Source organism: Gallus gallus, chromosome Z, assembly GCF_016699485.2.
Source record: "Gallus gallus isolate bGalGal1 chromosome Z, bGalGal1.mat.broiler.GRCg7b, whole genome shotgun sequence".
NCBI classification, from domain to species: Eukaryota; Metazoa; Chordata; class Aves; order Galliformes; family Phasianidae; genus Gallus; species Gallus gallus.
This window is the reverse complement of record NC_052572.1, coordinates 85,047,757-85,066,686: the sequence shown is the minus strand read 5'-3', so window position 1 is coordinate 85,066,686 and position 18,930 is coordinate 85,047,757. Positions and strand designations below refer to the sequence as shown.

The window sequence follows — 18,930 nt, the reverse complement described above, 5'->3', positions numbered from 1 at the left end:
GATGAGATCCTCCTTTGACTTCATGGTGCACCAATCAGCTATATAAAGCCCAATTGGATAATAAAAATATACATAATTCTCAGTAGCACAATACTGTTGTTAAGCAAACAAAAACCATGAAGGGTTTCATGCCATCATAGAAACCTCCAGGGAATAATTTGGTGTAGGGACATACGTATGGATATCTGATCAACCCCTTGCTTTCCAGGGCTCATCCTATACTCGTATGGCACTGTGACCCATTGTCTTCAATGAGTGCATTATCAAATTTTATATTTACAAAGCCTTCACTAAATTGTAAGCCCACACATTGCCACTGGATACGGCAGCTGAAAGCCTGATTTCTGCACAGTGCCATATTTTTCATGTCTATTTCATCTAGATCTAACAGATCGAAAAGTATGTACGTTCTACGCTACGTTCCAAATAGAAACTGACATTGCATTTACAGACTTCTTGTTCCTCAGGATGTAGTCTGATAAGTACTGGCAGTCTTTAAAAAAATGGGTATATGAAGCCTTTTTCTGGAAGCTTGCTAAGCAGGCTCTTCCTACCGCTCTTCAATATGTGAGATCTATTGAGACTTGTATAGTAATTAAAGGACTGCAATATTCTCAACTTGCTAAACCACACCACTTCACATATAGTCCTTATCTGTAGCTATGGCTTCATTCACTAATATCCCATTTTTGAAGCCTGTAGCTTAACTTTTACTTAAATTTCTAAGATCTTCAGGACTGCTCTTCTAAAATGTCCATTTCTTTAATGTGAACAGTAGATTCAACAGACTGAATGAAAACAACAACTGGAGGTTACGTTTGTAGCCTAATAGTGGACGATCATTTGTTTAATGCCACTGAACTTTTCTTGTCAACTCAGATTCTGACTTTCTGTACATTTTGCCCAGGAACAGTTTCAGCTGCTGTCAGCACATTTGTAGCAAACTAGATGGAATGTCATTGTTTTTGAAGTACAGGAAAACATTTTTCAGCCCTTAAAATGTAGTGTGCCAGTAGGAAGCATGGGTTTGAGCTGGGAATCACTGTGAGCCAACTGGATAAGATAAGATTAAGTGACAAATTACTGCAGTATAGAAACAAAGGAGGCAAAGTAGCTCAGTTTCTCATTTCCTTTTCCACTTTTATAAAAAAAAAAAAAATAGTCTGAATGATAAATGCCACGCAATAACAAACAGGGCTTATAAGATCTCACTTCAACTCTGCTAAGCGCAAACCATAAAAGCATTGCCAGTGCATTTCCCAATGAACAAATCTTGCCACAACATTCACCATCACTGTCAGCACAAACTGAGGTCAGGACAGCAGAGAAGCTTATGAAAGAGTAACCTGTAGGTGAGAGCAACGATGACAGTTCTGTAGCATTTGAAGCGGATGATACGCTCTCTACTGTCAGTGCTTTCTGCATCCTTGTGTATTTTGAAAATCACTGCATCAAAAATGTAGGTGCCATGAGAGAAGGGGATGTCACAACCTCTGAGATCTCTGTGAGCTGCTGCCTCCTGCTGAGTTTGTATATGCCCTTGTCTCACCAGCAGCCTTGACAGCCCAATAGCATCTTGCATCTGTGAGTGGTAACGCTTCCTGTTTCACAGATACCATGCTAAATTCAGACCTCTGCTGCAATAACTTGCAGACAGAAGCAGTTCTCACTTTGCCAAGTTGAAGAATGACATGGAAACTGTACTTCAGGCTTAAGATAAAAGCTCCTGTGCAGGGCTATTTCTGGGCAAGATACGCTACACCAAAAGTATGGAGACCAACTTTTTTCACAGCCTGATAGTAACAGGACAAGGAGGAACGCCATTAAACTAAAAGAGGAGAGTTTTAGGTGAGATGTTAGAAAGGAATTCTTCACTCAGAGGGCTGTGATGCCCTGGCACAGGCTGCCCAGAGAGCTGTGGTTGTACCATTCCTGGAGGTGTTCAAAGCCAGGTTGGATGGGCCCTGGTGAGTGGCAGACGTGGCCATGGCATGGGGTTTAGAACATGATGAGTCTTTAAGGTCCTTTCCAACCGAAGACATTGTGTGATTCTGTAATTCTATGATAATTTGTGAGTGTTTATAATCATTCTGCGTAGCTCGGCAGACAGATTTTATTGCTTTTCGGGATAATAATCCTGAAAAGGAAAAACAGATAAGAGGAAAAACTTAAAATGAAATATGGAAGAAATGGCCTGGGTAAAATTTCTCACAGAGCTAAAGTCAGCAGGACCCTGAGTCCAACCTTCAGAATGGTACAAGGACCCTGCCAGCTCAATCCTTCTGAAAAGCTGGGATAAATATTTAATGCCAAAGATTTTACTGACTACACAAAGGGTGTTTATTTCATTTTGAAACCATTTCTGCTCTTGAAATGGCTGTAATGAAGCCTGATGACTCAGTGAGGCAGATGTGGCCAATAAGAACTTATCATGTCTGAACAATGAGGGATCTGAGATATGGAAGAGGGGACAAAAAAGTGAGACTACATTACACTTATAATCCTCCAACTATCAAGCCACTCATCAGTGGGCCAGCACCTGTTGTGAATTACAACAGATTCCAGGTTCTTGCATTTTATGTTGCATGCCAAAGCTCGCCATGTGGTAATCACAACCACTGCCCCTGTTTATTCTTTATTCCCCAAGTCACATGCATGGTCCCAGCCTAGAAGTTGAAGGATAGTAGTGGTCTTGCTCCACTCACATTGGAGATACTCAGTGGGACAGACCTGCAGTGTTTACACAATGGCATTACTCCTCATTTCACTTACAACAAAAATCACAGAGCTTGGTGTGTCAGAAAAGAAAAGAATCTGTTAGGCCTATTTCATTTTGTGTGTATGAGGACATCTTAATCTGCTCTAAGTACAGCAGTAGGTGCAAATGCTCTGGGAAAATTCACACAGTGCAGAAGAGACACCCCCAAGGGTTTTATGTCTGAAGGTGAAAACACACATAAGATACAGACAGCCCCTACCACTGCTTAACAGCTTGTACTGGATTTTGTCATATCTTCTGAATAACCTCACTGACTACTTAATGAAACACTTCAAACTTGAACAACAATAAGAAGTGCTCTCTGCTGTACCTTGCTAAGTGTTAGTATTGCTTCCTGCATGCGTTTAACCTATTCATGGAGGTGAATTGTGTCATTTAAAAATGACACAATCAAAAACCTCTGCTAGTGCTTTCCTCTATAACACACACCCGTACAGACACTCTGTTATGATCACATTTGTCACAGAGGGCAGATAATAAGACACACTGTACTTGTGTAGACTTGACAGAAGAATATGTTTTATCAGGCTTGTGACAAAGATATGCTCCTCTAACATATAGTTTTTGGCAGGTTGCTTAATAAAGCTGAGCATAAATCACACTGGGTATCATTCTTAGGCAAGACGTGCTCCAAGAAGAGGTTATTTTGAGGTGTTTTCTGAAAACAGCCAGGCTCTGCTTCCTCCCCATAGATAGATATCTTTATAAGGGAATGTCTGTATGTGACAGTCAACAGCTTCATACGCTGTACTGTACCATAAGGCTAAGAACATTGGGTGCTGAGTGGATTTAAGCTCTGTTTGGAGTCAATGAACCATCTTGTATCCAGTGATGGATCAGGGGGGTTGGGGGGGTGGAGAGAGGAGACAAACTAAACCCAAAAAACAAAGCAGAAAAGACAACAACAAAGATGCTACTTGGGTTCTCTCATTAGCTCGATTCAGTCGAAGGTCCTTACTCTGACCAGAAAAGACTGATGGAAGGAAAGGCAAACCATTATTCAAAGATAGTTTTCCTGACCAACATCACATTGGCTTTGCTTCCATTGAGATTCTCACTTCTCATCAAAACTCTCATTTCCTAAAAGTCTTCTGAAGTCTCAGTCTCTGAAGCAGTAGGTGACTGCATTCAGGGCAAGTCATGTAGCCAGATGTGCCTGCTGACAAGGAAGCTCAGACACTAAACCATCTCTCCCTGTCTCACAGACCTGCTGAAAAGCAAGACCAGAAGATGGGTTCCTCTGAGACACTCTTGGGAATCTCTGCAGTGAAAAATCTCGTTTCTTTCTGTCCCTTGCTGAATACCAAAACATGACACATAAGTTAGGAAATGCATACAGAAGGCACGAATTCTTTCAAAGGCACAGATATCTAAATCGGAAAGGCTGTGAAAGGAGTGGGACTGCAGGGCATGTTACATTAGGTCAAGGGAGCAGCAAAATGAATCAGAAAGAAACTGGGAGAATCCTTCATTTGGGTACTCCTAAACCCATCAAAGCAGAGGATCAGAAGAGCATGATATTTAGCAGTACGTTCAAGCTTTCTTTTGTCATCCCTCTCAAACTGTGTTTTCAATGTGGTGCTACCTGAAAGTCTGAAATGAGGAAAGGTATTTGCTACCGCTGGGCCAAATATCACCATATCTGAACTTACCCTGCAGAAATGGCTGTTGGTTTTACTCTGGAGACTTTTGGACCATGTGATTTCACAACACACTGCAGCCTTCATGTCCGTGGCTTTCCAGATGGATTTTATTTCACTTGTTGCTTGTACGAAAGGTGCACGTGTGCATTCATGCACACACACACATGTACGGGTGTGTGTGAGCGTGTGTGCCTGCAAGCATGCTACACTCGCTTCATGCTTCAGGGTTTCAGTTTACAGGACTTTGGGTGCACGATCAGTCTGCCTGGAAGGAAAGTACGCCCACAAACATCACATGGAACCGGCTGGTTCTGGGCTCTGATCCAGGCAGCCTATTTTAAAGAATCAAGATCATAGAAACCTTTGGCTGGAAAATTAAAAAAAGAAAGTATCAGTTTTCATTCTGGAGACCCACATTCAACTCTTTATGGAAAATATTTTCAGGAAATACCTGTTGACTGAGTCTTTCAGTTTAACCAAACCATATTGCTTTTGCAAATGAAAAGGAAAGAAATGAAAGAAAAGAAAGAAGAGAGTAAAATATATATATATAAAAAAAAGACTCTGTTTTTGTCCCAGGGGTTGAATTAAATTAGCTTCAAACTAAATCATTCTGCATTGTATGAGACTACAGAGAAAACATCATGCTGTGTGTTATGATATGCATTCTCAACTAATTATTAACATCTTTGCATGCGTACTATTATCAGCAAATTTCACTTTTTGGCTTTTATTCAAGTCCTGCTTAATAAGCATATGTTGTCTGACTATGGGAATGGGAGGGAGCACATTGTACTTGAGAATATGCTCTTTGTACTGCTCTGGACAAGAAGTCCTATTTTCTTCCTGTGAAGCCCATGCAAGTTTTGCCAATAACGGGAATAAAGCTCAGGGTGAGTCTAAAAGTCTACAGACAAAACCTACAGCTCCTTAAAGCCACAGCTTCCAACGAGCTCTTTGCAGTGATGTATCTATTGTCATCTAGACACTAATCCAGTTTTCCTCTCAGTTACTTTCCAGTGCTGGAAGAGCGACTGCTCTGAAAGCTCAGGAGTATTCTCATACCAGATGTATTTTTAAGATCGTATATGAGTATAAAAAATATCTTGTTTACTTTCGCATACAACTGGCTTTGAACATTTGTGCTGCTTCAAATGCCTTTCCAAAAAGGCCAGGTAGGTTGCTTAGTACCTGAATTTAGTTCTTAAGAGTCGCCATTTGAAGCTTGGAAAGAAAAATCTTCATGGCTTGATTTGAAGCTGTGTCTTCTTCATCCTTTCCAGAAGGTATGACAATACAGAAAGAGGCTGAAAAAAACTGCTTTTGACTTTGATATGTTAGCAGCAGGCAATTTTAAAAAGAAAAGGGTTTGTGCATTTAAAAATATTTCATGGTTTCTGTCATTGGCACATGATAGAGCTCTTCATTAAAGGCCCATACAGTTTTAATATGATTCATATCCAATGGTTCACATAACCACAATAAGCCTTAGATCTCTTAATATGCCTGTTCCTAATGTTCTTTTTGTTAGAAGAGCAACCAAGTAGTGTTTCTTTTCTTGGCTGAGACAAATATCCCCTTTGCTCGCAGGAAATTAATGTGTATTTTCTGTACTTTGGAAAGTTTATTGAATATAAAAAAAAGAGAGAGAAAGAGAGAGAGAGAGAGAGAGAGAGATGACTTTCTCCTTGCAGGCATGTGTTAGGCATTCCACAAACAAAACACTGTGTAATCAGGGCAGCGGTTGTCTTCCCGTGACACTTGAGTTTTCAGAAGAAAATTTATGTAAGTTATAAAAAGTTTTATGTAAGCAGTTGATATTTCTGAGATTTTCTTTTTTTTTCTTTTTTTTTTCTTTTTTTTGCATGCTGCCTGTTCCATTCAACAACAAGGGTAACTCCTCCTCCTCAAGTTGAGAGACTGCGAGACATGCGGTACGTGTATGTGGTCTGAAGGTCAGTTATAGCATTTACCAGATGATTGAGAGTAAGTCTTACGGAAAAAGAGCAACACAGATTACTTTCTCGAGGCCAGAAGCATGAGGCAACCGCAGGGGGAACGGTTTTAGCTTGAGCTACAGAAGGGATCAGGCTTGCATCAGCAGGCATTTAGGGACAGACGCTGGAAGCAGATCAGAGCCCCCTGGGGAAACGTGGACACACAGCACCTCGCGGGAGATGCGCGGCGCCTGATATGACTCACTGCATAAATGAGACAACCTTCTGATTCATATCTGGGAGCCTCCTGCTGGATTGTTCTCCCAAAGAGCGGCTGTCTTTCTGATTCTGCTCCATCAAAACAAGGACGGTGCATTCGAAATGACCTGAGCTGTCTTTTTGCATCCCCCTCTCTCAGACAGAATTCTCGTTTCCTCCATCTTTTTTTACTGCACAACACGTGTAATTAAATAATAACAATAAAAGAGCCTAACGGCAAAAGGAGCAAATGCAATCAAAACACCTTTTGAACCTATCTTTTACTGCAGATTTAACTCTTCTGCTTGGCGTCTGTTAACCAAACCTCGATGTGATACTACATGATCTGCAGTTACTGCTGTTTTGTTCAGCCGATCACGGTTCTTGCTGGTCCCGCTCTCTTCTGTATGTGTCTTCTGGAGACGTATTTCTTCATGCTGCTGTAAACCGATCTAGTGTATGACTCCTTCCCAATGAGCTGGAGAATTTGTCTATTTTTCCAGACATAAAGGGAAACTATGAGAAATTACGGAGAACAAAAGTGGGTGAATTAACTGCCTGTGAGCGAGCGGTCCGAACTTGGCACCAAGTATCTCAGAACAGCTGGCAGGTCCAGGGAAAGCATCCAGCTGAAATGAAATAACTATATGTGGGAATAGGGAGGCCTGGGGAGCAACTTCCAGGCAAAGCATGGTTAAGGTTTCCTTTGGGTCCCACAGTGAATGCACACCTCTGGGACACGTGTGGGAGCCAGCTCTACCATGTGCTGGGTATTGTCTGTTTCATTTACTTGAAGAAGTGGGATCTAGGCATCTTAAAGAACAGAACTCAATGCACAAACATACATAATCAGCACAAAATGAATGCTCATCTCATACTGCACTTAATTTTTCCCATGATGTTTATACTGTAGTGTACCACAAAGCAATCAACTAAGGCTTGAAAATAAGAGTAGACCAAGGCCATTCCCTGGATATTCATTGCAGACAATACCATTTTTTCACCTATACATTTAACAAAACCCTGAAAACCCCTGAAAACGCACATTTCTCCAATGTTAAAAATACTCAAAAATTAATGATGAAATGGTGGGTTAATATTTTTGTATTCTGGCTCGGAACATACTGACACGTAAAGAGGACCATGCTAGGGAGCAGCACAAAAGAAAGAACAGGATACTTAAAAGAAAGCTTAAAACAAGCTGTGATGACTGCCTTCCCTTCAGACTAGATGTGGGAAAGGAGTACTTGCGAACTGATAAGAAAGTGCTTAAAATTCTTTTTTGTTTCCTCCCACTTCCTTCCATTGGTCTTGTGTTTGGTGTGTACCTTACCTTGCATGGGACTGATTTCAGGCTTTTTGGGCTCTGGCCTTTTTGAGTGCTTGGGTAGCATGTCATTCTCTTGATACTGTTTATTTTTTTTCCAAGCATTGTGGCTCATGGATGCTAACAGACTCTTCCATACTCACAGCCATATATGTAACAAAGTTGGTGGCCATCTTACCACTCATGTCTGCAAACATCTGTAGGGAAGAATAAACATCGTTTTCAGCAATGATTTTGAATCAGAACAATTCTGAATGAAAACAAACATACAGGCTAAGAAACTGATTCATGCATATGAACTCAGAGTGAACGTAGCTGAGGCTATGGATGCCCCATCCCCAGAGGCATTCAAGGCCAGGCTGGATGTGGCTCTGGGGCAGCCTTGTCTGCTGGTTGGCGATCTTGCACATAGCAGGGGGTTGGAATGAGATGAGCATTGTGGTCCTTTTCAACCCAGGCCATTCTATCATTCCATGATATGATTCTGTGATTCTATGATTCTGTGATTCTATGATTCATTGCATCCGGATTCAGTCTTGAAAGGGGTATAGCCCCATAAACTGTCCATTTGGAACGGGTAGGCTCTTTCTGCAAATACCGGGCTGAAAATTCACATGCTGTACCTAGCTGTACCAAGTCTAGCTCTTTTACTTCATACCATCACAGTCACGGAAATGCTGAGCCTTCTCCTCCAGAAACAACCCCTCTGCTTGATTAGGTTGCTGCAGCACAGTGACAATTTTGGACATGAGAGCCTAATTTTAATCTACCAAGTAGTTGGCAAGCAGCATCAGGAGGTTGCTCAGCTGAACTGCTGATATGCGAGTCCTGTTGCAGAAAGACCCCAGCATGCGTTGTGCCCAGCCTGGATAGTATGAGTATCTGCTCACACAGGACTCTGTAATGCTGAATTACTACCACTGATTGGCTAGCTGGTGGCATTTTGGGCCCTGAGGGTTTAAAACCGACCCAGGATATTTCAGGACCGGGAGAAGGAACTCTTGCTTGTTTATCCCAAAGACCTAAGTGCTAATTCACCAGTGATTTCAGAGAGGGCAGAGCTGGACTCCAAGCCAGTCACTGGTTCTGCACTGCAAACCTGCCTTTGTTTGCGAGGAAAAAAAATACCAGTGAGAAAAAAATCCCTCAACCCTAACACCACAAATACACATTGGAAGCTTGAAAAATATGTAATTACTGTGACACTGCAGATTATGGAGTCAGTTGTGTCTGCATGCACATTCTGCTCTAGGCGTGGTGTCAGCACCAGCCCTTCTCAAGAAGCAGCAAGAAGCAGGAACACGTTGCAGAGGCAGCATGTTGAGCCACAATTGTCACAGTTTCCTTCACTTTTGAATGCATCATGCCAGTAAGAGACGACCTACTCCCTGTCCTCCTAAAGGCAGAGGGAGATCGTGCCAGACCAAGCACGGAAGGCCTTTCTCACTCAAGCGAGGGAGGTGGGGATTTCATTTTTTCCTCTGCTGCTGTGTAAGACAAAGCGTAACCTATTCCAGTATTTATGACTCCCCCAGTCAGCCATCAGCGTATTCAAGAAATTCTGGGCAGCTCTTCTTGTGTTTATGTTACAGTCTGAAAATCTCATTAGAGAATAATCTGCATCTTTCTTTCCTGTAACACACATGTAAACTCAATTACACGAAGAAATACTACTCTACAAAGTGTATTTCTGCTGTGAAAAGTCAGTTTTTGTCTGCAAGGTTTGAAATAGAACTTATTCAAAGGCTGTCATTCTGAGTATGTTTTCCTCTTAGCAACTTTCAAATGCAATTTCCTTAGGCATACTTGATAGGAAGATAATTTAAATATATATACATTGCCTTCTCTTCCTTTTCAACTGTTGTTTAAGGTATGCCATTTAACTTTTCACTATCAATTTTCACCTAGGTCCAACAGGTCTCCTGTTTGGAGAAAAGACTCTGGGTCCCCATTGAGCCTTCTGAAAACAGTGCATGCTTCACTGTGAGCTCCTGAGATCGTTAGATGAGGACGCTGTGGAGTAAGCTCTTGAGGTAAGGGAGCTCTTTTCAGTGTGAATGTTTGTGATGAGTACGCTTATAACATTTAAAAAATATTTTTCCAAAGAATGCTAAGTATAAGAACACATTTTCCTTTCCAGTTTCCATTAGCTACGTTCCCGCTATTCGGTAAAATAGATGATTTATTGGATGCTAACTGGGAAAGATCAGTTTGATTTACATTCAGTTTCTAGGGATGATTTTCATAGTTCCAGGATGGTAAAAATGAGTATTAGTACAAAAATGGAAACCCAGCTTGCTTGGCCTGCACTGTCAGAGCCATGTCCACTGCATGAGGCATCGTAATAAAAAAAATGTATAGCTTCAAAAAGAATTAAAGATTTCAAAGAATCATAGAATTGCTTAACTTTGAGGGGACCTTAAATCACATAGTTTCAACCCCACCACTATAAGCAGGGCTGCCACCCACCAGCTCAGGCTGCCCAGGATCCCATCCAGCCTAACCCTGAGTGCCTCCAGAGATGGAGCATCCACAGCTTCTCGGGGCAGCTTTATCCAGCACCTTACCACTCCCTGAGTAAAAAAATTCCTTCTAATATCTAACCTAAATCTCCCTTCTTTTAGTTTAAATCCATTCCCCCTTGTCCTGACACTATTAGAATGCCTTAAAAAGTTGTTCTCCCTCCTGCTTACAAGATACCCTCAAGTACTGGAAGGCCACAATGAGGTCTCCCCAGAGCTTTCTCTTCTCCAGACTGAACAAGCCCATTTTCCTCAGCCTTTCTCAATTGGAGAGGTGCTCCAGCCCTCCAGTCATCTTTGTGACCATCCTCTGGGCCTGCTCCAAGAGCTCCACATTCTTCCTGTGCTAGGAGCCCCAGGCCTGGATGCAGTACTCCTTATGGAACCTCAGGAGGGCAGAGCAGAGGGCAACAGTCCCCTCCCTGCCCTGCTGCCACCCCTCTGTTGATGTAGATCAGGATACAGCTGGCCATCTGGGCTGCAAGCACACACTGCTGGCTCATGCCCAGCCTTCCACCCACCAGCAGCCCAAGTCCTTCTCTGCAGGCCTGCTCTCAAGGAGTTATTTTCCCAGTCTCTTCTCATATCTGCGATGGCCTTGACCTAAGTGCAGCACCTTGCATTTGGCCTTGTTGAACTTCATTATGTTACCATGGGCCCACTTTTTGAGCCTATCCCAGTCTCCCTGGATGACATCCCTTTTTCTATTGTATTGACTGCAGCACTCAGCTTGGTGTCATCAGCAAACTTGCTGAGGGTGCACTCAACCCCACTGTCTACATTGTTGATTAAGATGTTGAAGAGCACTGCTCCCACAACAAAGGCCTGGAGGACACCACTCATGACCAGCCTCCACCCGGACATGGAGTCCTCTGGCTACAACCATCCAACCAATTATTTATCCACTGAATAGACCAACCTTCAAATCCATATCTCTCCAATTTAGCGGTATGATGTCAAAAACCTTGACAAATCCAGGTAGATGACACCAGTTACTCTTTCTTTGTCCACCGATGCCGTCTGATAAGGTGCAAGTGAAAAATCACATAAAAAATAAAATATAATTTAATTATATTTAATATATAAATTAACAGAAATACAGAAATTCACTGTAAAATCAAGTTTGTTTATAGAAAAAATATTTGCCTCATGTCTCAAGCTGCTTCACTCAAATCCATTGAAGTAATCGTAATGTCCAACTATAAAATGGCTTCCAGAGACCTGCAAGACAAAACTTAGCCATATACATCCAGAGCAAGCTCCATAGATTTTCACAGGTCAGAATTCACTAGGATGGTTTCACTTAGAAACTTGCTCAGAAAAGCAATATCATGACCCCTCCAGATCCTTACAGGGTGCTTACAGGTAGGTATTATGCCTCAACTAAGCAAAACCAGTCTTGCACCTAAATAGAGGATTCTCTTTTCCAAGCTAATAACAGATCCTACATGGTGAAAGAAATGTTTAAGAAATCTGCTCAAGTAGAACATCTCTGTTTTGTCACTTTCACAATTAAAAACTGTGCAAAATCAATAGCATAAGTCAGAATGAATTAAAAGGAATCAGATCTCCGTAAGAATTGAAAGACTTTCTCCAGAAATGTTGTGATTTTCAAGCATCACCATATATTAATTAACACATAGAAATCTTTCTCTGCAAACATAAACATGGCAAGCTATATAAGGAGAATATCCCTACAGTTTGTAGTAATAGCTCTTCCACTGCTTGACTGTGGAATCCTAGCTATGATATGCCTCATTTGGAACGTTTACAACTGATCACATTTATCCTTCATTTCTTTTTCTCTTCAGAGTGTGCCTATCCCAAATGTCACATCTGGAGGCCTGCTGTTTGAAACCAAGCTATTTTTAGAGTCATCACAGTTTTCCAACCCAAACTACTCTCAAGCCACTGGCTGGGCTGTCTGCTCCCTGCATTGTTTTTCCCTTTCAGAAAGGGTAGTAGGAAAGGCCTGTTCCTGAGGAAATGTGTTACTATAAAAACACCTACAAACACCTAACAGTCCAGTTACGCTTTCCTCTGGTGCCACGTTTTTTTTCCCCTTCTCTTCCATGACTGCTGAGTATGTCTGTGTTACCACGAATGAAGTCGTTTAACTCAGAACTCTACAAAGCTGTGTGTTTTCTATAGACCTGACATTACTTGAGGTTAGCCCCAGGCTGCTGTTATATGAGGTCAAACCCTCCCTTGCTGAACAAAGCTTTTAATTTCTTCTTAAGCACACCCAATAAGACTGGCTTCCAAGCTCGTCTCCATAAATATTTGTCATCCAGGAATATAAACCACCCCCCATTTCTTATTTAATTACCCACGTACTTCAACGGGAGAACAGGAGGCCTCCTATTCTAGTCAGAGTCCTCATCACAGGTTTGAACTGCCCAAGGAAAAGGACTGGTGTAAATACATAATAACAGCATCAAGCTGTATGAAAACAGCTTTTTCCACAGTCTTCCCCTTGAAAAGCAAGAGGCACTGTGCACCAGGGGCATAGGCAACCTGAGGAGCAGCTCTTCAGATCATCCAACAGAGCGTTTCACAGCCTTTGGTAGTGCACTCTACTCTGCAACGACTGCAGACAAATGTCAGAACTGCTCATATGCTAAGTTTTTAAGTTCACCCTGAATGGCAAGGTAATTGTACCTGAGGATGCAGGTTATTAAATATTTTGTCCCAAGGGAATCATTAGAATAGCCCATTTCACTCCTGACGTGCTACCTTTAGAAAATTAATCAGCATCATGAACATGGCACTGGGGTAAAGACAGTAAGGCAGGAACTGCAGTCACTATCAATGATGATATGCAGTAAATTTCATCCAGAAAAAATCCTTCACTGGACATTCTCACCTACTTTCTGTGTTTGGCAATATATTTGCCTAAGAAGATGTTTAAAATTGCCACATCTGAGACAAAGTCTACCAGTGACATCTCACCTTCCTTAGAGTTACATGGCACCGGAGCGATTTTTCATTTGACATGGTGACTAGATGACTTCATGTTAGGAGAAGATAAGAAATCAACATTTTGTTGTTACGTGGGTTTTCAAGACTAATGTGTGAAAAAGCTGCATATGAAGGGACACTTAAGGTAGTCAATGCAATAAGAATATGAATATGAAGGGACTCTTAAGGTAGTCAATGCAATAAGAAGAAAACAGCAGATGGCAGCACCAGATGCGAGTGACACATCTGTTAGGATTTTAGGATCAACACTATCACCATCTGTTGTCTAAAAAACTGGAAAACATACCCACAGCAAGTCATTAATACTCACACTGGCAGGAGCAAACATTTTGGTCTGTGAAAGAATAAGAGAACACATTTTGTTCTACCACAAGTCTGAGTTTCAGTAGTTCCAGACATCACTTCAGTTGTCTAAGGTGTCACAGCAGAGTCCGGATTGTATGCAAGAAATGGGATTTCTGGGCTGATGTGATTCTTGAAACTCTATTAGGCATGGGCTGTTGTTTGTTTTACACAGTCGGACATAACTAACTCAGATGTGCACATGCGTTCTCAATGAGAGGATAGTTAATGGAAGAGAATGCTTAAGGAGGCTGCTGAGTGACCAGCACAAAAATGAACAAGAGTTTGTCAGTAGCCATGTTGATTTGGTTGATCCTGCACTTGCTAAGGGAAAGAGAGTTCCAGGATAATGTTGCATAGACAAAAACGCCTGCGGTTGGAAAGTAAAGACACTGCTTGCGTGTGCTACCACCAAATCATTCTGCTCTTTACTTATAAAAGGAGGAAAACCCAGCTTTTATTATCAGAGATAAGGCAGTAGCATTAAAACTCTTAAATATATTTATATATTTGGGTGTCTGTTCTTTGTGTCTTTGTTGTTAATTTCTCCTTCCCTCTGATGTTTATTGAATCAGGCCTTTTTATAGGTGCTTAAATAATTCACTGTCACTTTGACTAGGTCTGTTAAGTGAAATACAGACTCCCCCAAATGTTTGTTTTTCTCCTCGAAAAAGCCTTCAAAGTCTGTCTATAGGCTTCCTGTGGGTCCTTCTTTCATGTGTGGCCAGAACACCACAAGAATTAAAATCTGGAAAGCAGTCTTGGAAGCTACAAACATTCATTAACCTGGAGTTACTGATGCGGTTCCTGTCAGGACCACAGTAGATTGCCATCTCATTCCTCTAGTAGTACACTAATAAGCAACTTAATAAGCAACTTAATAAGCAACAACCAAATAGCTGGCAATGTGAGCAATAGAAAACCACTTGCTGGAAAACGATGAAGGCTGTAAAGGAGACCCAGATTTTGTCTCTGCTTGTCGTGTGTCTCCAGTCCTCCCATGAGCTTTGTGCTTTGATGTGCTGACCTCCCAAAAATTTCAGCTGGAGTTGGACACCCTCACCCATAGAGCTTAGATCAAAGGAAAAGAGGTTTTCTTTATCTTCTTCTTCTTAGAAGTAGTCTTCCCACCTGCCATTGTAGGATGTTTCTTTCCCTCTTTCCATACTCATCCCTGCTTTTGAAGTGTGCTTCCCTACATAAGGCCAGCTCAAAAAATAACAGTAATATAAAGGATCACAAGGAGATAAAATCTCACCTCCCTTTTTGAAAGTCATTGCTGAAAGTGATTTCCTTCAGTCAATTACGAACTGCAGGCTGAACAGCCTGGTTAGTTACGCTGCAATTTAAAAACCAACTGATTAGAAGTAAATGAGGAAAACTGCTGTTGAGGCACCAGGAGGAGCAGATTGGAACGCGTCTCATTCTGGCTCTGCGGAACTGACAGAAGTAAAAGGTGGTAATAATGTTGTTGTTCAACAAGTCAGCAGATGTGACTGAATCCTCACGGGGAGCAGATGTGTTGTGCAAGAGGGCAGCATTTTACAGAGTCATTCTCAGTGCCAAACCACACGCTGAGACTTGTTTTTGTACTCTGCTATAACTGTGGACATTTTCCCTCATACAACCACTACTCCCTCTTTTAAGCATGCAAAACTATGTTTGATGGACAGAACCCTGCTTCACACTCATGCCTTTCACTTTACGATCACCATCAGGGCCATTGGTGAATGGTTCTTCGGTGTATGGTATGTTGTCACACAGGGAGAACATCTCCTTTCCTACAGCTGCAGATGAACCTGTGTGGTACATTGCACACAGTGTGGGCTATGTAAAACTGGCCAAAGAGGAAAGAGGAGTGGACATAATGTGCTATTACCTATCAGTCAGTGGCCTAAAATAACATAAGAATCCCTCACATTGTCTTTATGATTCTACTTGCTATCGTCTCAATTATTTCAGTTTTATTTAGCAGCTAGATGCTAAATAAACGAATAAATGATGTCGAACAGTGAAAGTTCACGCTCAACTTTCAACTTTGCATATCGTTGCATATGATATATGCACTATGTATGTGATGCAGCTAAATCCCATTCTCAAGAGCGATACAGGCTATCAGGAGTCCGAGCCCCACTGAGAAAAAAAAAAAAAAACATCCAGCCATTTATTTTAGACACTGGGACTAAATTTAGACATCTATCTTTTTGAAAAGCTCCTGGCAAAGGACAGCTTGTGCAGAAACAAATGCAGGAAAAAAAAAAAAACAAAAAAAAAAAAACATGCCACTTTCCAAAAGTTCGGATTCTGGAATCAAATTCAGTGGAAAGAAATGTGCGGTCTTCTTTATTTTGTTGTTACACTCTGAGTTGCTGCCTTTGAACATGCAGTCCTCTGTAAACCCACGTTCCAAGCCAAAGTTAAGAATAATGGTAAAAAATAAAATTCACTGTAGAGCTTACAGGATAATGAGGCATTGTATTCCACATTAAATATATAAAATGACCTAATATCTGCTAAAGCATGTAACATTCAAAGCTTGCCTAAGCTGCTGAACAGAGTCTTCTAATAAGCTGCAGCACATGAAGGTCCCCTGCAGGAACATAATGCCCAGAGGAGCAGAGAGTATTCTCTTTCAACAGAAAAAAAAAAAAATCAAAAGAAATAGGAATAAGTAGTTGTTTTTTTTTTTAATTCAAACAATACTCCCATTTTTGTTAGCAGCTATTCAGCAGAGAAACATTTGCACAGAGACAAGAGATTCCTCTGAAAGAAACTGGTTATAAAATCTCTCCTGAAGCACCAAGATGCACCCACACGCTTTCAGACAGCTTGTGTTTAGCAATTTACCTTGCTTAACACAGCTGGTGCAGCCCCTCTCTTTCATCAGCTGGTCTTAGATGGATCTTCTATTTCTTAGCTACCCCCAAAGCTTGAACCTTTACCAGATTTATTGGGGTTAGAACCTGGCAACCCCACACCACTGACGCCTCCTTGCAGCTCCTCTGGTGCAGAATGAGACAGTCTGGGAGGGAAGTCCAGCCACAGTTCCCACAACAGGGCAGAAGCTGGGCTTCAGCACTGTGATGAAGTTGCCTCATTTTCAGCTGCAAAACGAAAGGAACCACCAGGAAGGACCCCAGGTCACCTGGGCTCTGGTCTTTTGAGACGTCTCGGTAGCTGATTATTTGCAATATTCCATTTCTCTAGGTGCTGGGGTTCACGTACAGAAATAGTCTGTGATCCAGATCCTCTGACACAGACGTAGTATGTCTTGAAAAAAGGTCTTCTTGTTGGAGTGACTGGTTGATTCAGTGGCATTCAAGGCATGTTTGAAGAATCTGCCTATTGCAGTGCCTGGGATCCAGCTTCTAGATGTACTACTATTGGCAAAATTCGGTGAAGATCTGATACATTAGATGGTACAACCTCCTCTAAAGGCAAGATGGTAGACACGAGCGGGGGCACCTCCAGCACTTGGCAGAGCGTTACTAATTTTGTTCAGATTTTTTTTGTTCTTGACGTTTGTTTCCATGAAGAGTACAACGCTGAGATGATGTGGGAGGTAAAGAACATGTCATACGAGGGGAAGCTGGATGTTTGTTTAGTCTCAAGATGACAGCTAAGCATATTTCAGTTCTTCAGTTTGCTACCTGTCACTACACACAGACAACTCTGAATTGGGTTTACTTTTACTTTAAAGTTCTTTTCGGGGGGACAACCAGCACACAGTGTGGGGGTTGGAACTGGATGGGCTTTAAGATCCCTTCCAACGTAGGCCATTCTATGATTGTATAAATGTATAGTTCTATGTTTTTATGATCAGAAAACAGAATTCGGACCGTGAGCATGTTAATATAGGGGTTATTGTCCCATTGCAAGAAAACAAAATAACTGCCAGACTAACTTCAGTCACAAGTAAATGATTGCGTGGATAGATTACTGCCAGGGACAACAAGGTCACCACTGCCTACTCTTTCTATAACAGAAGAAACAGGTGATTGTTGCATATTGTGTGACCAAGGATAGGGTCAAGGCATAATGGTCTGGGATGGTATCTCTCACTTTCACTTAGGAATCCCCTTGCTTATACAGAATATTCTGTATGCAAACTTAACAACTCTAAAGTCTTCAAGGTTTCTTAAGTCCCAAACTTACCTACCCATAAATCTTACTGATCCACCTGAAGTAACCTATCAACCTAGATCTGCTTTGAGCTGCTTTGTTTTACCACCATGGCAGACTATTCCAACTGAACAACTCCACTTTTCATCTTTATCAGTCCCCAGTCTTTACCCAGGAGCCGGATATTACCACACTTAAGGATGAAGACAGTTTTGTTACTACCCTTGAGATGGCAAACTTAAACTTTGACTACACCACTGAGATATATTGAGCTCAAAGACACCAGTGAAAAAACTGGATATTCACCAGGATCACATAATTTCCTGGTATTTAGACTGATTCATCCAAACTGCTTGATTAAATACTCAAAGTTCCACACTCCAGGAACACTTGTCACACTTCTTCACTTTAAAAAAATCTGTGATGCTCAAAACTGTCTTGTACACAAATTGGAAGATGTGAAGACCACCAGAATCAGTATGTGACTTGTACTGGAAGAAATCTCTGTGCAAGTGTTCTGGAGATAGCTGTTAAAAAATCTGAAGAGACATTTTACCTAACAGAGTTAACACTCCCTCTAAACACTTCATTAAGTAACTGCAGTCAGTGGAATAATATAGCATGAAGTAGAAGGCTATAGCATCCTCTCATGTCTGAAACAATCAGGTATTGATATAAGGTAGGCTGAAGAAGACACAGTTGTTCCCAGGTTAATCATCACACAGTTTTATGGCCTCCATGCTTTTGCCAAAGGCAGCACCTCCACATTTCCTTGACAACTTCTGGTCATATCTCAGGCCCCTGACACGAGCACTGGGCTGCAAGTTGTGATGCGTAGATAAAGTGAGAGGAGTGACAGCAGTGTAGCTATGGCCTTATGCAGCCTGCATGGCCAGGGGCAGTTCTTGTTATCCCCCAGAGGATGGCTACTGGACCTTAGCACTGTCTCGTTCTCCGGTCTTGCACAGCCCCTTCCCTTCTTCAATAGGCTATGCTTGGGTACACTCCACAGAATCAT

General features: G+C 41.7%; 1 protein-coding gene across 1 annotated transcript; it reads right to left on the bottom strand.

The window, feature by feature from the left end:
- Positions 1 to 4,394: 4,394 nt before the first annotated feature.
- Positions 4,395 to 17,108, bottom strand: LOC101750174 (zinc finger protein 474-like). Its single transcript, XM_040655915.1, is given in 3 exon segments — positions 4,395 to 4,789; positions 7,951 to 8,026; positions 16,980 to 17,108. Coding segments are annotated over 3 exon segments (351 nt in total). The 3' UTR covers positions 4,395 to 4,643.
- Positions 17,109 to 18,930: the final 1,822 nt, after the last annotated feature.